Consider the following 21409-nt stretch of genomic DNA (forward strand, 5'->3'; position numbering starts at 1 on the left):
GGAAATTTGAGACAATAACACCAAAGCAATTTATTACAACAGAGAATACTTCAATTTAAAGATAACAGAATCAATTTTCCTCGATAAACGTAAACCAGCAATTCAACTAAATAATACCAATATTCTTCCAACAAAGAAACACATGATTAACTTTAATTCTAATTAAGTTACAATCAAAGTCGCTGTAAAAACAAAGACACAAAGACGGAGCAATACTATATAACTACACTGATGATGGCAGTTGATGCCGAAAAGAGCTTTTCTGTAGTAATAACGTTATTAATGTTTTGTCAAAAATGTCTAATATTAAAAGTTTTTTATTTAACCTTAATAAACTTCATCAAGATGATAAAAGTCTCGTTAGAAAAATTGAGAAACTCAACTACAATTTGATTAATGCCGAAAACGTATCTTTATAAATAATTGTATATAAATATATATATACATATATATATATATATATCGATCAATCAATCAACTAACCAACCAACCAACCAAACAATCAATCAATAACTTATTCACTTATTTATTCATCTAACAAATAAAATTTACAAAAAGTTATTGAGAAAACATCAGCGAAAACAACAACCGTAACAAGTTACCCTGTTGTAGATGACGACGATAATGTACACGTACAGCAACACACATAATGTACAGTTAACAACTGCAACACACCACAAACAACTAACTACATTTATAACCTACAACTACAATGAAAAAGTACAACATATACAACAACTCTAACGAACCACATACAGAAAAGAACATACAACAGCAGTGACATACAACCACAACATACAAACAAACAAACAAACATACACAACTGGGACATACATAGCACGAAGAAGAAGAAGGTATGCAAGCAGGCAGATGTGCCTTTTACTGGACGACATACAACACGCTGTTTTTCAGTCAATTTTTTAACTAGTGTAAATAAACAACGTGCATCATCATCATCATCTTCAGCAATGTCATCATCTTCATCATCCTTTTTTTCTAATTTTATTACCATTCTGTTTCAGTGCTTTTAGTTTAATAAAATTTGAAGCTCTTGCATTCCGTTTTAACGAATATTTCTATTTATTGGTATTGTTGATTTACTAAATAATATTTATCAACTTTGTGAAATATTAATTTTTATAAGTGATTGTCAATAAGCAAGATATAAAATTTTATCCCAATACAGTAAAAAAACATAAGCTAATAAATAACACATACCATATATATCGTCATATACACATTAAAATTGCTTAAAAACAATCATTTACGAAAGCAACGGTAAATGGGACACCACAATCTCCTTCCTCACACAACAATCCACACAACAATCCACACAACAATCCACACAACAATCCATACAACAATCCACACAACAATCCATACAACAATCCACACAACAATCCACACAACAATCCACACAACAATCCACACAACAATCCAGTCCCAACCAGAAATGTCAACCTCAGTCCCGGACAAAATAAACCGATATATATAATGCCATAATTTTTATATCTATATATTTTTATTTAATATTTAATCGGGCCCTCGTCGCATGCGCACACACACACACACACAAACTACTGTACTAAAAATATTAGATCAGACAGATGCATATATATATATTAGGGATGCACCGAAGTTTGGCCCCGGCTCCGGCCCCGGCTAAAATCCGGCTTTTTTTTCAAATCCGGTCGAATCCGGCCCCGGCCGGATTTGGTGGCCGGATTTAAGCGTCTATCAACTTTTAAAAATGTTATAAACAGAAAAAAATTTTTTATTGAATTCAATTAATTTTATGTCAATAAGTTAAAGGCTAAGCTAAAGGCATACATGACACATAATAACAACATCACTAATTGTGAGGTGATCTGGACAATTTTCTTTACGCTATAACATGGGTTATGCATAAATTATAAGCTGATCTTTGTGTAAAAGAACTTGTGCACGTGTATATACTTTATATTGATAATTGCACATGACGGATCATATAGCTACATAATATATATATATATATATATATATATATAATATATATTTATAATTTAAGAACATGGTAAGTTAAAGGTTAGGCAAGGTATACATGACACATAATTACAACATCACTAATTGTGCGGTGAGCTGGACAATTTTCTTTGTGCTTTAACTTGGGTTATGCAAATATGCATAAATTATAAGCTGATCTTTGTGTACAGAATTTGGCGTATCACACAACTTATTCATATATTTGAATTAAATAACTATTTGCTTGGTGTTATTTTTTGATGTTCAACATGTAGATAACCGTAAATGTGAATATTTTTTCTAACGTATGTAAAATGGTAACTAAAATCCGGACTTGGCCGGATTTGAAAAACCTGAATCCGGTGCATCCCTAATATATATATATTGGATTAAAACTACTGTCAGAAATGGAATTATTGATGAAAAACAAAGCATGTTCGGCGTTAGTCAACATACAATTTAACTTTTTGATTTTTTTAACGGTTGATCGTGAATCATTTTCAAGTTTCGTGAGTTCATAACCAAAATTTTTGTTTATTTTCGGCGTGATAGAACAGAAAAGCTTTTTTCGGTATTTCTATACCATCTTCGGTGTTCAAATTGATATGTTGGGTATGTGCCCAGATGCTCAAATGTATTAATACTGTGTCTCTACTCTACTTTGTTGATTCCTGATTGTTTAAAGTGAATACTCAATTTTACAATCTTCAACATCGCTAAATATTAACGCTCTTAAATTACTTGTTTTCATTATCGATGATTTCTCTGTTTCTAAATTTATTGGTAGGAAGAATTCCAATTGCCCGTTGTTGAATATTTATTATCGGATGTCTTTGTTGTATTTGTTCTATGAGTATTTATTTGGCTAGTCGTAAATTATAATGGTTGTTATTGTAATGTAACTAATTAACTAACGCCGAACATGCTGTGATTTTCAAATATATATATATATATATATATATATATATATATATATATATATTTCATTAAGGTTATATATATATAATGATATGAAATATTAAATATAGAAACAACAATATAATATATATATATATATTATATTTTTATATATTACTTTTTCTTTCTAATAGAAGTCATTCTACTTTCTTTAGCTCTACTCTTTCATCTACTCTACCTATTAATTCTAGCGTAGTTCAAGGTTCTGTCCTTGGACCATCTACCTTTATCATCAATGCTTCTACTCTATAAACTTTTCATGGCTCTGATCAAATCATCAAATACGCTGACGACACCTACCTTTTAATCCCATCATCTAACTCAAACACCATGCAATCAGAACTCGACTCATTAACTACTTGGTCAAAACGATGCAATCTGTCACTAAATCTCAATAAATCCTTCAAACTCACTCATCATTCACAATATCCGTAAGAAAATAACCTTACCTCCAGAACACTCATCAATCACTCGCACGAATCAATTAAGGATATTAGGCATCACATTCACCTCCGCACTCAATATAGCACCTCATATCAATCACATCATCACAAAAGGCTTTCAAACATTTCACGCACTCAAAACACTCCGCTCACATGGTCTTAGAGGCATCAAATTATTCGACATCACTGAATCACTCATCATCTCAGGCATCAAATATGCTGCTCCCTCCTGGTCTGGTTTTGCTACACAACAACAACTTCAGCAACTACAATCTCTCATCAAAAAACTAATCCGCTTCAACTATCTACCTGCATTATATCCTACCGTCACTCAGATATTCAACACTCTCCATTCAAGACTGTTTAAGAAAGTAGAAAACAACAACAACCACGTCATCCATCCTCTACTACCACCAATCAAAACTACAACACACAACCTTCGTCAGCGCTAACATAACTATCAAGTGGCCACCCAATCTACATATCAAGAAAAGACTTTCATCACAAGACATCTCAAACATCTTAACACTCAATAAAACTCTATCATTCACACGACTAGTTTTTATTTATCAATTACCTCACTAACTCACTAAGTCATCACCTAGTAGTCCATTAACAAATTACTTTAATTATTTGCCTTTTATGCCATTATTTTATTTTATTGTCAATACTTTTCATGTTTAAACATTTTTCTTTCTCCGTTTTTTATTTATTTATTTATTCGTTTAATTTTATACTACTGCCTTGTTTTGCATGCTGTAACAGTTTTTGCGTCTGTCAGATCCTGATTTTTAAAGAATAATAAAATAAAAAAAATTTATATATATATAGCATTAAGACTGTTAGAAATGCAATTATTAATGAAAACCCCAACATGTTCCGCGTTAGTTAGCTTCCTGTTTAATTTTTCAAACGGTAGATTGTCAGGTTTTTAATTTTCATCAATGTCAATAACGTTGTAGAGACACAGTATATTTAAATATACTTGAGCATTTGGCCACATACACAGCGTATCAGTTTGAACACCGAAGATGGTATAGGAATAACGAAAAAGCTTTTTGTTCTATCATGCTTAAATGTTCAATCATGCTTTAAACAAATAAAAATTTTGGTTTTGAACTTAAGAAACTTGGCAATGATTTACGATCCACCATTAGAAAAATCGAAAAATTAAGCAAGAATCTAACTAGCGCTGAACATGCTCTGATATATATATATATATATATACATATGTATATACATGTATATATATATATATATACATTTATATGGCTTAGATATCAATATACGCGTACTGTACACATAAACATTGTTAAGGACGTCTGTATGTGCTTGTGGGCGGATAGACGGATGGATGAATGAATAGATGGGCGCTTCATTCAAAAATTCATGATGGACTGATGGCCTGGTCGGTCAAACTGGTGGAGGAAGCTGTGAATGCTACTCTGCATCCTGCATCCAAGCAACAGAAGCAGCATCATTTTCCACGCCTCCAGTCTCCCATTGGCTGAAAAGTCGGATAACTGGGACGCGATGACCTCATTACCTGAATATCTTGTTGTGTCTGGGCTTATACGTGCATCAAAATAACAGACAAAAATTCAGACAAATTATTTAACAGACTACCACAGCTACCTTGGGCTGGCGGGGTTGTTTGGCCATTCCATGCCAATAATCAATAAACATTCTAATTTCAGTTCTCCTTGTTTCATAAGTAAACAATTTTTTCGTTCAGGTGCACTGGTTTTTTTTAATTTTCCGTTGAACTAGATTTGTTTATTATTTATAAAAAATTATGTGAACATTTGATTAAGCATAACTTTATTAACTACATTTTGACATCTAGCGAAAAGCATTTGCCTAGATTTTTTAACGTTTCCAAGGTCAAATGATTAAGGTTTAAATAATAAATTTTATTATTTGTATTATTTTTATATTTGTTTGTTATTCGTATTTGTCACCTAATGCTATCTGAGCTTATACGTGCTTTAAAATAACACGTGGCAAAAAGCGTCCATAAACAATTGAATAGGCGCTATATAAACTGTATATATAATAACAAATATTATTATTATACCCGATTCCAAATAGTTTAATTAAGCCATCCAAAAGGTTTTGCAGTTAGCTCCTTCACATCCGTTGAATGCATCACCCTAGTTTGTATTCTAATCTTTTTCTTCGTGTCGTAATAGTTTTTAATTTTTAACACGTTTTGATCACCAATAATATTGACTGAAGACAGTATTGGAAAATCTATATTAAGATTTGAACATTATGACAGAAACATAACGCATGGAAGAGGAAATGTTCAATGTTTTAGGATAGAATAAAGAAAGATTTAACACTGCTCGAATGAAAGGTGAACAACAGCCGGGTGATAAAAACGTAAAAAAAACTAGTTCCACACGATATATATATATTCACAATTATATAAAAACAAATCAACAACTACAATGTATCAAAGTTAAGACAGTTATATGATTTAATAAGAAAATGTCAGATGGATCAAAATTTATATTTATTTATATAAAAATAGAAGCGTTTGATAGAGCATTAAACGAATTGAAATATTTCCTGTCTGCATTTGTCCTATAATGAACCTTCTAAGCCTTCATTCCATTTGACGGACAGACTGTTGTAAACAGGTTCGTAAAATTCGGACTCAATCTACAACGGACAGGTAGACAGCGGGACAAAATATAAAACTATATTTCTCCCTACTAAGTTTTTTCTTATTGATCAACTTCGTTGTTCGCAGCTTAATAATTATTATTATCGTTATTATTATTTTATTATTATTATCATCATTATTATTAGTTGTTATTATTATTTATTTTTATTATCATAATCATCATTATCACATAAATTAATTTAATGTTGTGATTATATTTGTGATTTCATGAAAGTAATTATTATTTAAATAGCTACATTTCAATAGCATGGAATCAAAACTTGATCTTTTTGCAATCTATCTTCGTGAAGGTTTACTTTTAAATCGTCAACTTTCAAAGATTCCATGCAGCCTTTAAAAAATAATTCCTTCCCCTTGTTTATTTCGTTTCTTTCATCTTCTTCCCAACCGACTGTTTGAACCACCTCCTTGATTCCACCTGGCGTGCAAATTAAAAAATTGCTCGCCCATTAACTACAATCATCGATGTTGTGGGTGAATATACTTTTAAAAATAACTTTGAACAAGAGAAACTTAAAAAAATATAATAGCAGTGACAAATAATTGAAATAAATTGAAACTCAACGAACCAATTGAAATAATTTTATCATGAAAATTATTTTTCTCGCCCTCAAGAAGTTCTCCACTCAGGCTGTGATTGCCAGAAAGTCTGCCGTCGACAAATAACTTCAACACATTCGCCGATCTTTTAATTTAATTATTTAAATATTACTCTAATGCAAATTAATTAACTGGTTAGAGTGTGAGAAAAATTTCGACCGATTTGTTTTATTGATTAAATTAATATGAGTGGAGCTTTAGGCCATAACTAATGATATTAAAAATGGTGTTACTTTCTGTTGTTATTTGATAACATGATTGAGATTGACCTTTGAAGTAGGAGCTTGTGCCACATTCCATCTGCCACGAAACGTTTAGAATCGATGCTCGCATTCGCAAATTTGTTCACAAAGTGCACAAACAAAATATTCTTTCTTATAAGAAAGAAAATTCTGTTGGTCGGGTGGAAAGATATCTGCATGAGGTCCGAATCATTAGCCGTCGTCTGAAATCTTAACTGGAGGGTTCTGGAAATTCTGCAATATTATTAATCTTTTTATTCCAATTGAATGCTTGTGATTTTATGTTAAGAGTGACTGAGTATTAATATTTTGTTTTAAATTAAAAATTCATATTTCAAAGATGAGCTGAATAAATATTCGTGCTACCGACTGACTTGTCGAATGGATAGCTAAGCAGATGGTCACCGTACAAACGAACCGACGACATCGGTCCATCTATAAAAATTAAATAAATAATAATGAGATTATTAGATCACTGAATTCATCACAAATTTGAATAGTTGCTTACAATGACATGAACTGGAGTTTCTTTTTTTGTCAAAATTGTTTGAATCGTAATCATCCTTCCCGAAAACATTACTATTGAAGACATCGCGATCTTCTCTGCTGTTTGATTTATCTTGACACAAACAGACATGATCGTTCAAGAGTGGCATGCACAGAGCATCTTCATCACAAGGATTGTTTGAGTGGGGACAGGGGTGGCCATCATATTCATCTACGTGGTATTTCTCATAAATTTTCAAACATCTTGACCCCATGAAGGACAAGTTCTTGCAATCTCTGGTGGCATCTAACTGCCATCCATTGACGTACATCTACATTCGAAAAATTAATTTTATTTTAAACAAATTTTTATCTATTTGTTTTAAAATTATTTTCAAACACACCCTTTGAAAAGCCCCATTGAACCCCGGTATGGTCTTAGCCACCTCTTTCAATGTGATTGGATAGCCTCCAAAGTATAACAACCAATCAGCATTGTTTGTTGATTTTTTGTTGGCAGTTGGTGGGGTTATTGATTGGTTGCCATATAACAACCCTGCTTCTTGTTTTTGTTTCATGATTGGATGGTCGTCGTCAACCATTATTAATCCCTCCCCTTTTGACATGATCACCAGTACTTTGTGCCATTTCTTGCCTTTTATATCTTGAGAACTTCTAATTTGTCAACATTATCAATTGTTAAACAGTTACAAAAATTATTATAACTTATTATCTTATAGTGTGAAAATGCAAAAAGTTTACATTATAGTTTTAGTGTATCTTGTAGTTTTGTACTTCAGCTGAAGCCGGTTGCGATGGAGGAAGAGAATGAAGTAGTTGGACCTATCTTCACTGGTCGCCATCATCAGAACACCTGTGCAACGGTCGATTGTTGAAACTGAACATTAGATTAGTGGCTCTTGTGGTCGCGTTTCAATTTTTCTATCATCATTAACAATGCAATATCCTTTGCAATATAGACACCTCTATTATTATCATCATCGTCGTCGTCGTGAATATAGAGACAAAATGTCTGACCTGAGGGTTGATAGGAGTAGAACCACAACTCGACAACAAATGAAGAAGCGAGAGGAGCATCACCATGCAGTCTGGTTGCAATGTACGAATCACCACGGAAACGTGGAATGGAAATTTTTGTTGGAGGTTTCGATTTATCTAGTTGTTGGTTATGTTTGATTTATTGAATATAACTATAATATTAATTCATTACATTTTTTAAAGTATTTTTTTAACTATTAAGTCTAACACAAAACGCCAACTTATATTTTGATGTTCTAAAATATGCGTAGAACTGGTAAGAGACAAATTATAAGTGGTGGTAGATCCGTGTGTGGTGCTGATGGTGAGTTCATCTATGCTTCCGTCCAATCCGTCACTCACTCCCCCTATTTGAGTGCTTACTCTGTATGATTTATTACGATAATTATATGGATAAAAAGTGAATGATGTAAAATAGTTTTTTATTTTGTAAAATTTTACACATTTATCAAAAAAAGTAATTAAAAATACACTTACTGATCAGTGATATTTTTGATGCCGCCAATAAACAGCTGTCCGTGTTTGATGTCCAGATTTCTGTGGCTTCCCTTGCTGACTGATGATATTTGCTGACCATTGTCTACTTTCAAAGCTCCATCTCTACCAAATCTTGCTGCCCAAATTTTATGCTGCTGGTTAACATCTATTAGATCGGTGGTTCGCAATACTGCTGGCCCGCTACCAAGGTTGTATCTGCCAGATTTCCAAAAAATGACCGCTTTTAAAAATAATCTACATTTGAGTTTGTATCTACGTGTCAAAATAAAAATATCATTTAAAAATTAATTCATCAACATGTATGCACTCAATGAAAAAGCCACCTGAATTCAACGTGCATGCGTTTGATGGTGATGGCTAAGAAGTCTCCTCTGTGCTTGCCAACGTTGCCCATGTACAAGAGGATGGCGTCTTTCGAAGAGCTCAATGTGAAGGTCAAACTGATGGTCACATCCCTGGTCACGTAGTCCGGTGACGTCAGCAACATGTAAGATGTTGAGTGGAATGAAGGAGAGGCTGGAGCTGAAAGGTAAGGAAAAGGTTTGGAGTTGTAATAGAAAAACATGAAAACAAATGAAAATGCCAAAAAACCTTCATAGATAATATCATTTGACTTTTTCACCCTACTCTGAGCTGTTTTTTTATTTTGTGGAAGATTTGCTGGAAGATATTTGGTCGTTGTTGATGGATTAAGTGTTAAGTTCCGAAGATTGCGCTTGTAAAACATTCGAGGACCTGAAATTATTTTCAATTTTTTAGCAGAACAATTAAATTTAGTACTAAATTACTTTTATTTATATTAATGTCCTCTGACGATAAACAGATCTAGCCGTCAGTAAAAGCAATTAAGTTAATCAATCAATAGACAGATTGTTTATCCAGCTGATTATAGAGAGACCGCATACACGTTGCAAATCAACACGTCTCATTAATTGTCGAAACATCCTCTTCAACCAACAAACCGGTGCATCCACGCGATCCAAACAGCCTCCCATTGAGGCAGAGGTTGCATTTTTGACCGGCCACTCCAGGCTTGCACATGCACCTCCCTGTCATCTGCTCACAATCCTCCCTCAGTGAACCGTGTTTGTTGCAGTTACATGCTTGGTTTTAAAAATATACAAAAAATAAACTTAATTATTATAATAATTATTAATTATAATTAATGTTCATAAAAACATCAGTGGTAGCATTCAAAACAGGAAAATAATGTGTTCAGCAAACATTGTACTGTGAGCATTGTATCTTCTATAATGAGTTTGTTTATAAAACTTTTCATAACAATAGTTATTACGTTATAGCGTCATTCATTGGTATGTATTTAACAGCAGTTGCGTATTCAGAAGTTTACTGTCAGGAGGTTTTAAGGTATCAGTAATTTTATTTGAAGAACTTCTGTTTTTATTCATCTTCTAGTTTTATAACTTGAGTAACAAACAACTTTTTGTGATAAAAATATTTTTATTATTCATCTTTGTGAGAGAAAAAATGTTCACCAGAGTTAAAAAAAACTTTGAAAATATGCTGCTACTTCAAAATCAAATATAAAATAAGGCTTACGGAGACAGCCAGGATTTCCCTCTGCAATTTTAGGCAGACCCCAGTACATCTGAATGCATCTGGACGGCGTAACAATGTAAATATGTTACATTATGAATGTAACAAGAAGTTAAAGGTCTTATAAACTCCTCCAAAGTTCAAGTTCAAGGAATTAACGATTCACAAAAGCCTACGCGAATACTTGCTGAACGACTCACCACACACACACACACACACACACACACACACACACACACACACACACACACACACAACACACACACAACACACACACACACAAAGCATGTAATCCTCTTGTTATATTCGAACGCGGTCACAGCACGCACTGCGAAAAAGGACCAGGCACCTTTAGCCACTAAGCCATCACGAGAGGAATGTTAGAGTGAAGATGCTGCAATAAAGTTATGTACATTAACGAAAAATCGAGATTTGTTGAATAGCAGTAACTGCTACACAGTGGTATCTTGTAAATAGGGAACGAAACTAATTTCATTCAACGATTAAATATTGTAGGAACCTGTCACATTTAGGACCGCCCACTCCGGGCTTGCAGGCGCATTGATGAGTTATTGGATCACATGACCTCTCCAAGGAACCAATCAAATTGCATTGACAGGGAACTAGAATTGCAGATTGAAAACAATTTGAAAAATTTAACATGACAAATGGAAATAATCGTAATGTGTGAAGCTTGCAGAACAACCTGCACACGAGCCCTGGTACTTGACGCTGATTGGCTTCTGAGTTTTGCATGACGCCTCCTTCAGTTCACATTCGTTGTCGTACGTTTTGTTATCTGATCCACAGATCAAATTTCTGTTTGTCAGTGTATTGAAAAAATTATTTAATGATTTTTATTTATTATTTTGAGTGTAAAAAATTGAACAACAATACACAAAGTTAACAAACATTTTATAATTAATTAGTGATGATGAAAATCTGATAATACTAAGCATGAAAAGCTCTTTCTAAAACTCACTTGTAGAGTGGACAGTTGAAATGGCAGACGCACATCTTCTGAGCGTTGCTGGCCATAGAACATCTCCCACCGTAGCCACAACTTTTCAATGAACAGGAGTCTTCTTTCTTTATGTCTATCAGTTTTTTTGTCAATATTTTACAATTTTTTTATATATATATTTATATAGATAGAGTGTGTCGACTTGAATTTTCGGTACGTGAGTGTGTATAAAGTTTGAGAATTTCCGACTCGCTACTGCAGGATGGGTTGGCCAGTACGGGCACGTAAAGTACAGCCCCTCTCCTCACCCCGACTAAAGGTGCGTTATGATAGTTTGAATAATAATGTAAAAAATGAAAAAAACAAAAAAGATGAAGGTATCATAAAGAATGATGAATGACCTCCAGAGCCAGACATCTCATCCTCATCATCACCACCGTCGCCCTCCTCGTCGAAAACATTTTTTGCATTTAAAAGAGATTTTTCATCATCAGCATCATCTTCGTTGCCAACAACTTTATTAATTTTTCCTAAAGAAAAGATACACAAATTTCCTAATCTAATCTAATATAATATGATATGATATGATATGATATGATATGATATGATATTATATCCTATCAAGTATATCATATCATATCCTATCAAGTATAGTGCGATATGATATACGATAATTTAGTATATAGTACACTATGATAAAACACAACAATGCTGGAACTCTCCTTTCCAAACTGATATAAAACGCGAAATATATGAAATTAATTTAAAATTTCAACGTATTATTAAAAATTTATAATCGAGCAGCAGATCTCAACAGATTGCAATGAACAATCTTTTAAAACAAAGCAACAAACATTATTGCAAGTCTATTTTTTATTATTGAATTTTTTTAAATGTATTCAATGCATTGGAATAATTTCATGCAATACATAAAAGTTTTGTATACTGTATTATTTATATTTACATTGAACGAAGAGATCAAACGAAGCCAGCTAACTAACCGTCCTTTGGTTTGCACTTGCCATGGTAGGCCAACCTGACGTCAACATTCCCTTTACACGAGGACTTGTTCATGAAGCATTCGTTGGGATAGGTTTTGCCATTATCCCCACAGACCTCCTCCTTGCGTTCGTTGGGACATGCAAACGTGCAGGTGCAAGCCCCGTTCTCGCATCTAGCCCCAAACTTGCAGGTCACGTGCTCACATGGGTCTGCAGACCAATTAAATTTGTTAGAATGTTGTTTTGTATCTGTTTTTGCGTTAAAATATAATACGCTGAACAAAGTTGATTAATTTGATGATTCCACGTTTAGCCTTATACGTACAAATTAAACGCTGCGTCTCTTTCACCGTTGCCACCAAATCGATGAAGATAATCTTCTGCGTATTATCTCAAATTACTTCAAAAACATTAACAGAAGCGGCGTAATAGTAATAAATTGATATGATACCTACCGCAAGATCCGTTGAAGAAGAATGTGATTGGTTGTTGCATCCTGCAGGACTGAAGCTCCATCTCGCACAGGTTCCTGTACGTCCTTCCGTCTGTGGCACACACCAGGGCGGTCGACTGCACGTCAGTGTTTCGTACAAATGTATTGAACTACTAAACTACTACTACTACTACAACAACGACTACCAATAATACGTGTGTGTGTGTGCGTGTGTGTGTGTGTGTGTGTGCTTGTGTGGTATGTGTGTGTGTGCTTGTGTGGTATGTGTGTGTGTGTGGTATGTGTGTGTGTGTGTGTGGTATGTGTGTGTGTGTGTGTGTGTGTGGTGTGTGTGTGTGTGCATACCTCATGTGAGCAGGACTTGTTGCAGTGACACGTTGCAGTATTGTTGCTCTTATCAACGAGACACACAGAATCGTATGCACATTGTTTTAAGTGACAAGGATCTGATGATGTTGATGAAGAAGATGAAGATGGCGGAGATGATGACGATTCAACAAAATTATGAGAATGATGAGTGACGGAAACAAGTGTGGCATTGATTAAAACTAAATTTATTTCAATAAACATTTGTTACTTTTATTTTCACGATAGCCCGCCATGATTTTGTCCTTAATATTTTCACATTTATTAACAACATCGCCGTCATCAACAGTAATTAAATTAAAATCACAATTCGAATGAAGAAACCACAAAAATGTCATCACAAGACAGATACCCTGATATTATCAACAACATCATATATAACATCGTCGTCATCATCATTAACATCATTAATATTTTAATTATAATAAATTAGTATGGCTACATTGTCTTCATTATAAAATAGTTTTTAGCAACATTTGCAGTCTAAAAACAAAATTTTCAAAAATTAAAATTACAATTCGTATGAAGAAACCACAAAAATGTCATCACAAAACAGCAACATAGGTACTTACTCCAACTCAACTATCATTTTCAACTTTGTTCGCTGCCTCCACACATTTAAATACACAAGCAGACATATCTATTAACGATTTTTTCCCTAACACGTGACTCATGAATATTAATGTTATACACTCATGAATATTAATGTGAGACGATCACGAGGTAATGCGCCAATAATAATAATAATAATGGGAACAATCTTTTATTCAGCAATAAAAACAATGAAAATTACAGTACAAGTAAAATAAAATAATGAAATAAAATAAAGTGTCAAATGCAATAAATAGAGTTTTAATCTGAGAAGCTCATCATTCGAATCGAGAGAGTACGACCAGAGTTAATTAGTTTTAAAATGTGTGTGCGTGTGTGTAATGTGTATGTATGTATGTATGTGTGTGTGTGTGTGTGTGTGTGTGTGTGTGTGTGTGTAATAATAATAATAATAACAAAAGCAACAATAACAATAATAATAACTATAACAACAATAATAAATATAATAATAATTTTAATAATAATAATAATAATATTAAAATTGGAGCGGTAAAAGGAATTTCGACATACCGCAGGACTTGTTGTCAGCAACTTTGACGTCTGTTTTGTTGATGCAGTTGCCGTAATGCAGAAGACACTCGTTCTCATAAGTCTTCCAATCACTACCGCAGACCTTGCCGGTTAATAAAAAATTAAATGAACCTATGAAAAACAAATGATTAATTAAATTAATTAATCATTTATTGAGTGACTCATTAAAAATTACACTACTGTTAATTTCATTGCAAGTTATACCACCTCCACTATTAGTAGTAGTGGTACAATTTTAAAAACTATTTTTAGTTACTTGATTCTTCTTGACATCGTCGCAAGGGGAGCAGACACACGATGGCAAGCCCTCTTGGAGGGTGCATTCCTCGTGCATCCCACACACCTGGGATTGACACGGATCTGAGTATTCTTTATTTGCTGTCGTGTTGGTTTTTCGTTTGAGAAAAAATTATGATATTGCCTTAGAGAGTGCTAGAAAGTGCATTACACAACAACCCTTGTTTGTTCGTCACAAAATGCTGATAAATCATTCTTCAACTACACGTTTAATTTGCGTTTTTCAAGGCTTTGATGTATACAAACACCATGCGACGGAAGCACCAAACCATACACACACAAAACATGCGAAAGTTTTGAAGTTCAGTAAAGACGACATTTGAAATACGTTCGCACACATGCAAACATCATTCACTGCTCTGGGCTCTCCTACTGCCTGAGCAACCACGGCATTATCGAACTCCTTTGCTGTACAGCTATCACAATTCGGGCTTGGTGCAGATGGCAGACTTGAGTGGCAGTACTTCAGAAATTATTACAGATTATTTTGCTACCGTATATGCAACTTATCATAATTTATTCTGCGATTAATCATAATCTATTTTAATGCTCTAGTACTTCAGAGATTTTTGCACGTACTCATAGATGTGAGATGTCACATTGAGCTTGTGCAATGATTGATTCTCACTTGATTCAGCAAGCATTTAAAGAGGTCTGTCAGCGTTCAAAGCCTCATTAATGTCATTCAAATAATAATGATAATATTGTTGATAATATATTGCTGATAATATTATATTTATCCTGGATATCTCAAAGAGGAACATGAAGAGGACCATGATGATGTTTATCAATGATAACAATGAAGAAATTATTATTTATGGCAACAAATGATGATATGATAGTAATAATAATTATTATTAATGTTGGTTTTGTGATCATTGTAAATAAACTTTAATAGATAATGATCAGAGTACTGACGACAGACTCCTTCCCTATTGACGAGCAGATTCAAGTTTTTGTTGCAGGCGAACAGCTTGAGGTGGCACTCGGAGTCGTAGGTGAGTCCATCGCTGCCACAGACCGGCCTGTAGACTGCAGGGCAGTGCTGAGGGCACGTGCAGTGTGCCGTGTTCGTGTAGTCTATCCGGCACTGTTCGTGCACCTCGCATTCCAAGTCCAGGCAAGGATTTGGTCCTTGGGAAATGTTGTTGCGTATATGATCGATGAAATGTGCTCTGCATCTACATAGGTGCCTGATCTACTATGCTTGCTTGGGAGAATCATCAAAACGATAATGGATAATTGAAATGTGAAAAACAAAAAGAATTATTATTCAACACCATAGAACAAAGCGAATAAATTGATATGCACTGTATAAAAAATGTGCTCAACCAAACCTGATGAACATTCTCCACTGAATTGAACGATGACGTCATCGTTTCTTGCGCATGCTCTCTCCTTCAAGAAGCACTCATTGATGTAAGTTCTGCCGTCGCTGCCACAGACAGGTTCGATCGTCATGGGACACAACGTGCCGCAATCGCAGTAGGGCTGCCTCGTTTCTTCGTTCAAGCGACAAACAGCGGGTGACTCACATTTGAAAGAACTGCATGGGTCTGAGTTTATTTGTGTATTGTTGTAATGCAAGTGCAATGAGTTTGTGGATTGTGATTGGCCGATGTAAGGACTCCGTTTGAAGGTGTTATCTGGTGCGCATGATGCGATGCGGTGCTGTTAAAAAATTGGTTCCAAGCTCTTCCAACGCCATGCACATGAAGCTCTTTGCCTCGTTTTGTTTATGAGCTATAATATTTAACTGAAATTCTATATGAATTTATTTGGAAATTGTGATAAATCGACTGTAAATATCGCAATGATGAGAGAGGATTGATGGCAAATTAATAAAAAAGACGTTAAATATTCTTTTCAAAAAAAGTATAATATAAAAAAGAACACGGCAACAAGGAAGCAGGCACTCCTAGGCAACTAACCACATCTCCCACTGAATTTGACCGTCACGTGATCTTCCTTTCTGCAGTTGATGTTCCTCATCTCGCAGACATCTTCGTAATCATTCCCATCTGACCCACACAGAGTGCTGGCATCATCACCAACTTCATTTTTGTTATCATTTCGGCCATCAACAGCGTTCTGAGTTGGTTTGAGGTTCAGCTGGCAGAAGTCTGGACAGAGACAGGAAGGAGTGATGTGGGTGCCGTTGTAGATGATCTTGCAAGTCGTTTCCGGTGGGCAGTGCAGTCGGAAGCAAGGATCCTTGTTGTTGGTGATGCTGACCTCTGTGAGGTGTGATGGTTGAGCATATTGAAAGGAAATTTATGAGTTATGAAGGAATGTGTTTGGGAGTATTCGTCTGTGCGTGTGATTGTGCCTGCGTGTGTGTTTGTGTTTGTGTGTGAGCTGTATCACGTTTATTTTTGTATGTATGTATGTTTTATGGAAAGACACTGTTACAAGAGAACAGCAGACATACATAGACATATATATCACAATCAAACAATGTATATATATATATATATATATAGATATATATATTTCAAAAATTCAACACTACTTTCAACATTGTTCAACTTTTTTTATATTTTTATTAAAATTTAAAATTTTTTTTAAAATTTTTATTAAATAAAATTTTAAAAAAAACAATAAAGTGTCTAATTTCTCTGAAATTAATAAATTAAAAAGAAATATAAAAAAGTTGAACAATGTTGAAAGTAGTGTTGAATTTTTGAAATGTTGCGTTAACAATAGTCTGTTACCGAAAAAAAAAAGATATATATATATATATAAAGAGAGAAAGAGAGAGAGAGATATTTATGGGTATGCATGTACTTCGCTTGAGAACTGTTTCGCAATATTTGCAATATTTGATTGCGTCCGACGAGCAGCATACAAGTCAATATTTGCCGGACGAGCAAAAAATCAATACCAATCGATTTGTTGGCGGTGGTCTGTCAGTGAGTGAGTGAGTTTGTGAAGACAATCAGCTAGACATATATTTAAACATTTATACATTTGTGTACACACACACACACACACACACACACAAACACACACACACACACACACATATATATATATATATATATAAACCAACAAGTGTAAGTATATATCTATATATCTATATTTATATATATATTTATTTATATTCATTCGGACGTGGATACACATACACACATCCATATATTAGATAAATTAAGAAACTCAGTGACGTCACGATGTTATTAATATGTACAGTAGAGTGTGTATGTGATGTTTATGGCGATCTAACTCCTGCCACTCTGCATACCATCCCATCCTATGTTGTGCGTGTGCGTGTGCGTGTTCGCCTCCAACTCACGCACGTCTGATCCGTACAATGTTACGTCCGCAAAAATTTCCATTTAAATAACAATTCTTTTCGCTGAACATTTTATTTTGTTTAAAATGAATTTTTTGATAACATATTCTATTGTTAATGTTTTTATTTGAGATCAAAAATATCCCACGCACGTGCACGCACACACACACGCCTGTACACACATAACACGCACGTACACACATACACGCACAAACATACGTACACAAAATTTCACAAACACAATTTTTTCCTACAAAGAAATTTCGTAAACAAACATTATCTACCACTAAGTTAGATTACAATTTTTTCAAGCAAAATTAAGAAAAATAAAAGGCTGGAATGGATGGGAGGAGTGAGTCAGCTGACAGAAATGAAGCGAATACGATATAAAAAATGATTGAGCGACAAAACAAATGACTGATTGTACGGAGAAAATAAATAAAAGAAAAAAAACTGTCGCCATGGAAACATCATTAAGAAGGAGTCCCATCTATGAAGCTCCCTGGTGGATTGCAGTCGGGCCTCTGATAAGATCAACAATTTAATAAATCTTCTCTCACCATCGTGCAAGTTGCCTCGCATTTTATATCATGCACCACACTGGCTTTGTTGCGCTGTGCTGTGCTCTTCAGTGCGTGCACCAGCCCGTCCCGTCCTGCTCTCTTCTGATGCATTGCTTCTTTCTGTTGCTTCATAATGCTGTGGTCTGTCTTTCTAAAACTATCTTCATGTGTCTTCCTCAGTTCAACATTTTTTTGTTAGATTCTTTATTGGCTAAATCACATTTTCCAGTCTATATTTTTTAGCATTATATATAAATATATATATGTATGTATATTTTGGATTTAGACTATCATAAATACAATTATTTATTAAGATCACTGCGTTTTCGGCATTATTCAACTTGTAGTTGAATAATGCAGACTGCGCAGTGATCTCTATTACTAGAACTAAATATATATGACAAGATGCAATAAATTTTACTGATTTATTAGTATACCTGCTTATATTTGAACTTTTCAATTTGTCTTATTAAATTTTTAACGACAAAATTAAGTCTGTTCAAAGTTGAAACTTTATTTCCATTAACAAACATTTTATTAAAATTATTACAGATAGATCTGCATCGACGTTAAACCGTCATCGTCAGTGCATTATTTATTGATTTGGAATTAAACTTTAATATTATAAAAAAAGTTCAAAAATGGAAATTCTAATGAAAATTTATTCGTTGATAATTGGAGGTTTTGAAAAGTGTCATAGCTGTTTTTGATTTGTTCACAGTTTGAAAAATTTGCCAACAGCTTAGTCTGGCGCACAAATCCTGAATTTATTAATCATTAATGGGTAAGCTACGTCGATGCGGTCGTTCTCATCTTCATTTGCTGCATTTGATGTGCTTCCACCTTTACATCCGTGAACCGAGCATTTATTCACCATTTTATATATAATTACAAACAACGTGATGGCTCAATGGTTAAAGGCGCCTGGTCTTGCTATTGCAATGACTGGGTTCGAATACAAAAAGATCCCCACCCATCATATGTATGATGGGTGGTTTGCACGCGTATTCATATACGCTGTGTGTGTTTGTCGTTGAAACCTCTGAAGCAAGCGCAAAAGAGTGAGTAACCTTTAACCTTTAAAATATTAAATACAATGTAAAATTATTTTAAAAGAAGAAAATTAACAAAACGAAAATTCAATAGCATTATAAAGCAATGTGCAACAAAAATAAACAGAGATACGTTTAAGCAAAGATCAATCATTTACTTAATGCAGGGCCTACTATGCTCAAGTTATGATGTGTGCGCGTTTTAGGACTTTCATATATAGTAGGTCACACACACACACACACACAAAATACATTAACCAAAATTTGACAACTATGCAAAATTGTGTGAAATCAGCATCTAAATTATATGTCTATTACACACAAACACATACACACAAACACATACACACAAACACATACACACAAACACAAACACACTAATACATAAACATATATACACACAGAAACATAAATACATACACAGAAACCTATAGATACACTCACAGATACCCACAAATATAATAATATATTCCCACAAACACACGAACATATACGCGCCAACACATGGACATATACGGAAAAACAAATAAACAGACACATACACACAGACACATGAATATATACACACAAACACATGCGGGCGAATAGTTTAGTTGGCAAATCGTCTTAAGGACGAACTGTAAAGATGAGGACAAATCATCTTAAGAGAGAAAAGTCAATGGCATTCGTAATGTTTGCGGTTATAATTTCAATTTATAATATCTAACCAATCTAACCCATATCTAATTTATTCTGCCATTTGGTACTGTGTTACTATGTTGCGTTTTGTGGTGTTACATTATATTTGTAGGATGCTGCATTATATATGTAAGGTGTTTCATTATAATTGTATGGTGTTGTATGGTGTTGTTGTATATTGTATTTGTATGTTAGTGTTTTGTTTATTATTGTGTTAAATTTATATGGTGTTTTATTGTATTCGTGTGGAGTTGTATTGCAATGCATTCCCGCGCATCGAGGGTTTGTACAAACAAAACAATGTTAGATTACATTCTTCTGTTGCTCGGAAGCGTGTGATGATGCATAATATAATATTTAGAAATTATCGACCAAAATTCTGTTTGTTTCGAACACATTCGACCAGCAAGACATTTATTTGTTAGATTGTCGCTATTGCAAATTTCAAAAAAATAATCTTTTTTAACTTTAAAATTACTAAAATCATTGAATACACGTTAAAGATGTAAAAAGTTTTTAAAATAAAATTCAAGTTTTTAACTTACAAATTCAAATAATTATATTACATTTTCAAAAGATTTTAAAGGATTTTTAGACAAACTGGTTGAGCACGATTTCTCGGATTAAAACGTTGCATCGGTTGGATTTTGTTCAAGCGCTACTTCGAATTGGATTTCAATTGGGAAAAAATTTATCAAACTATAACTTAGGATTTAAAAAAACTTCGAGCAAGAGAGTGCAAATTGACCAAAAGTTGGAAATCATCACAACTGGAGTTTTCAATCAAAAATTTACTGCTAGTCTTTTGGTAGGTTACTGCTAGACCATTGTTAAACCACTGCTAGACCATTGCCAGACCACAGGTAAACCACTGCTAGACCCTTTTGGACCACTGCTAGACCACTACTAGATAGACAATAAATAATAATACACTTATACTTGGTCACTTGACTTTTTACAGTAAAAATGTTTTTATATTCGCCTAATTATAAAACCATTATTGTTTATCATTTTGACTTTGAAAAAGTGACCATTTAGAAAAATTATTTCATAAAATTCAA

The 21409-nt window shown here is 33.9% G+C and overlaps 2 protein-coding genes across 2 annotated transcripts in view; one reads left to right on the top strand and one right to left on the bottom strand.

Annotated features, from left to right (window-relative positions):
- HELRODRAFT_179453 (hypothetical protein) overlaps window positions 1-3692 on the top strand; it is a gene marked incomplete at both ends in the record, with an annotated part of 3948 nt that extends 256 nt beyond the window's left edge. The window contains 2 exons of the mRNA XM_009028293.1: window positions 1274-1455; window positions 3516-3692. Of these exons, the coding sequence (XP_009026541.1) occupies window positions 1274-1455; window positions 3516-3692 (359 nt within the window). The remainder of the gene's footprint in view (window positions 1-1273; window positions 1456-3515) is intronic.
- Window positions 3693-11191: 7499 nt separating this feature from the next.
- Window positions 11192-16809, bottom strand: HELRODRAFT_86858 (hypothetical protein; the record flags this gene model as incomplete). Its single annotated transcript, XM_009028232.1, has 6 exons — window positions 11192-11354; window positions 11518-11565; window positions 12497-12673; window positions 15675-15840; window positions 16098-16262; window positions 16692-16809. Coding segments are annotated over 6 exons (837 nt in total), but the record flags the coding sequence as incomplete, so codon positions are not given.
- Window positions 16810-21409: the final 4600 nt, after the last annotated feature.

This window comes from Helobdella robusta (genome assembly GCF_000326865.2).
Source record: "Helobdella robusta unplaced genomic scaffold HELROscaffold_54, whole genome shotgun sequence".
Taxonomy (NCBI): Eukaryota; Metazoa; Annelida; class Clitellata; order Rhynchobdellida; family Glossiphoniidae; genus Helobdella; species Helobdella robusta.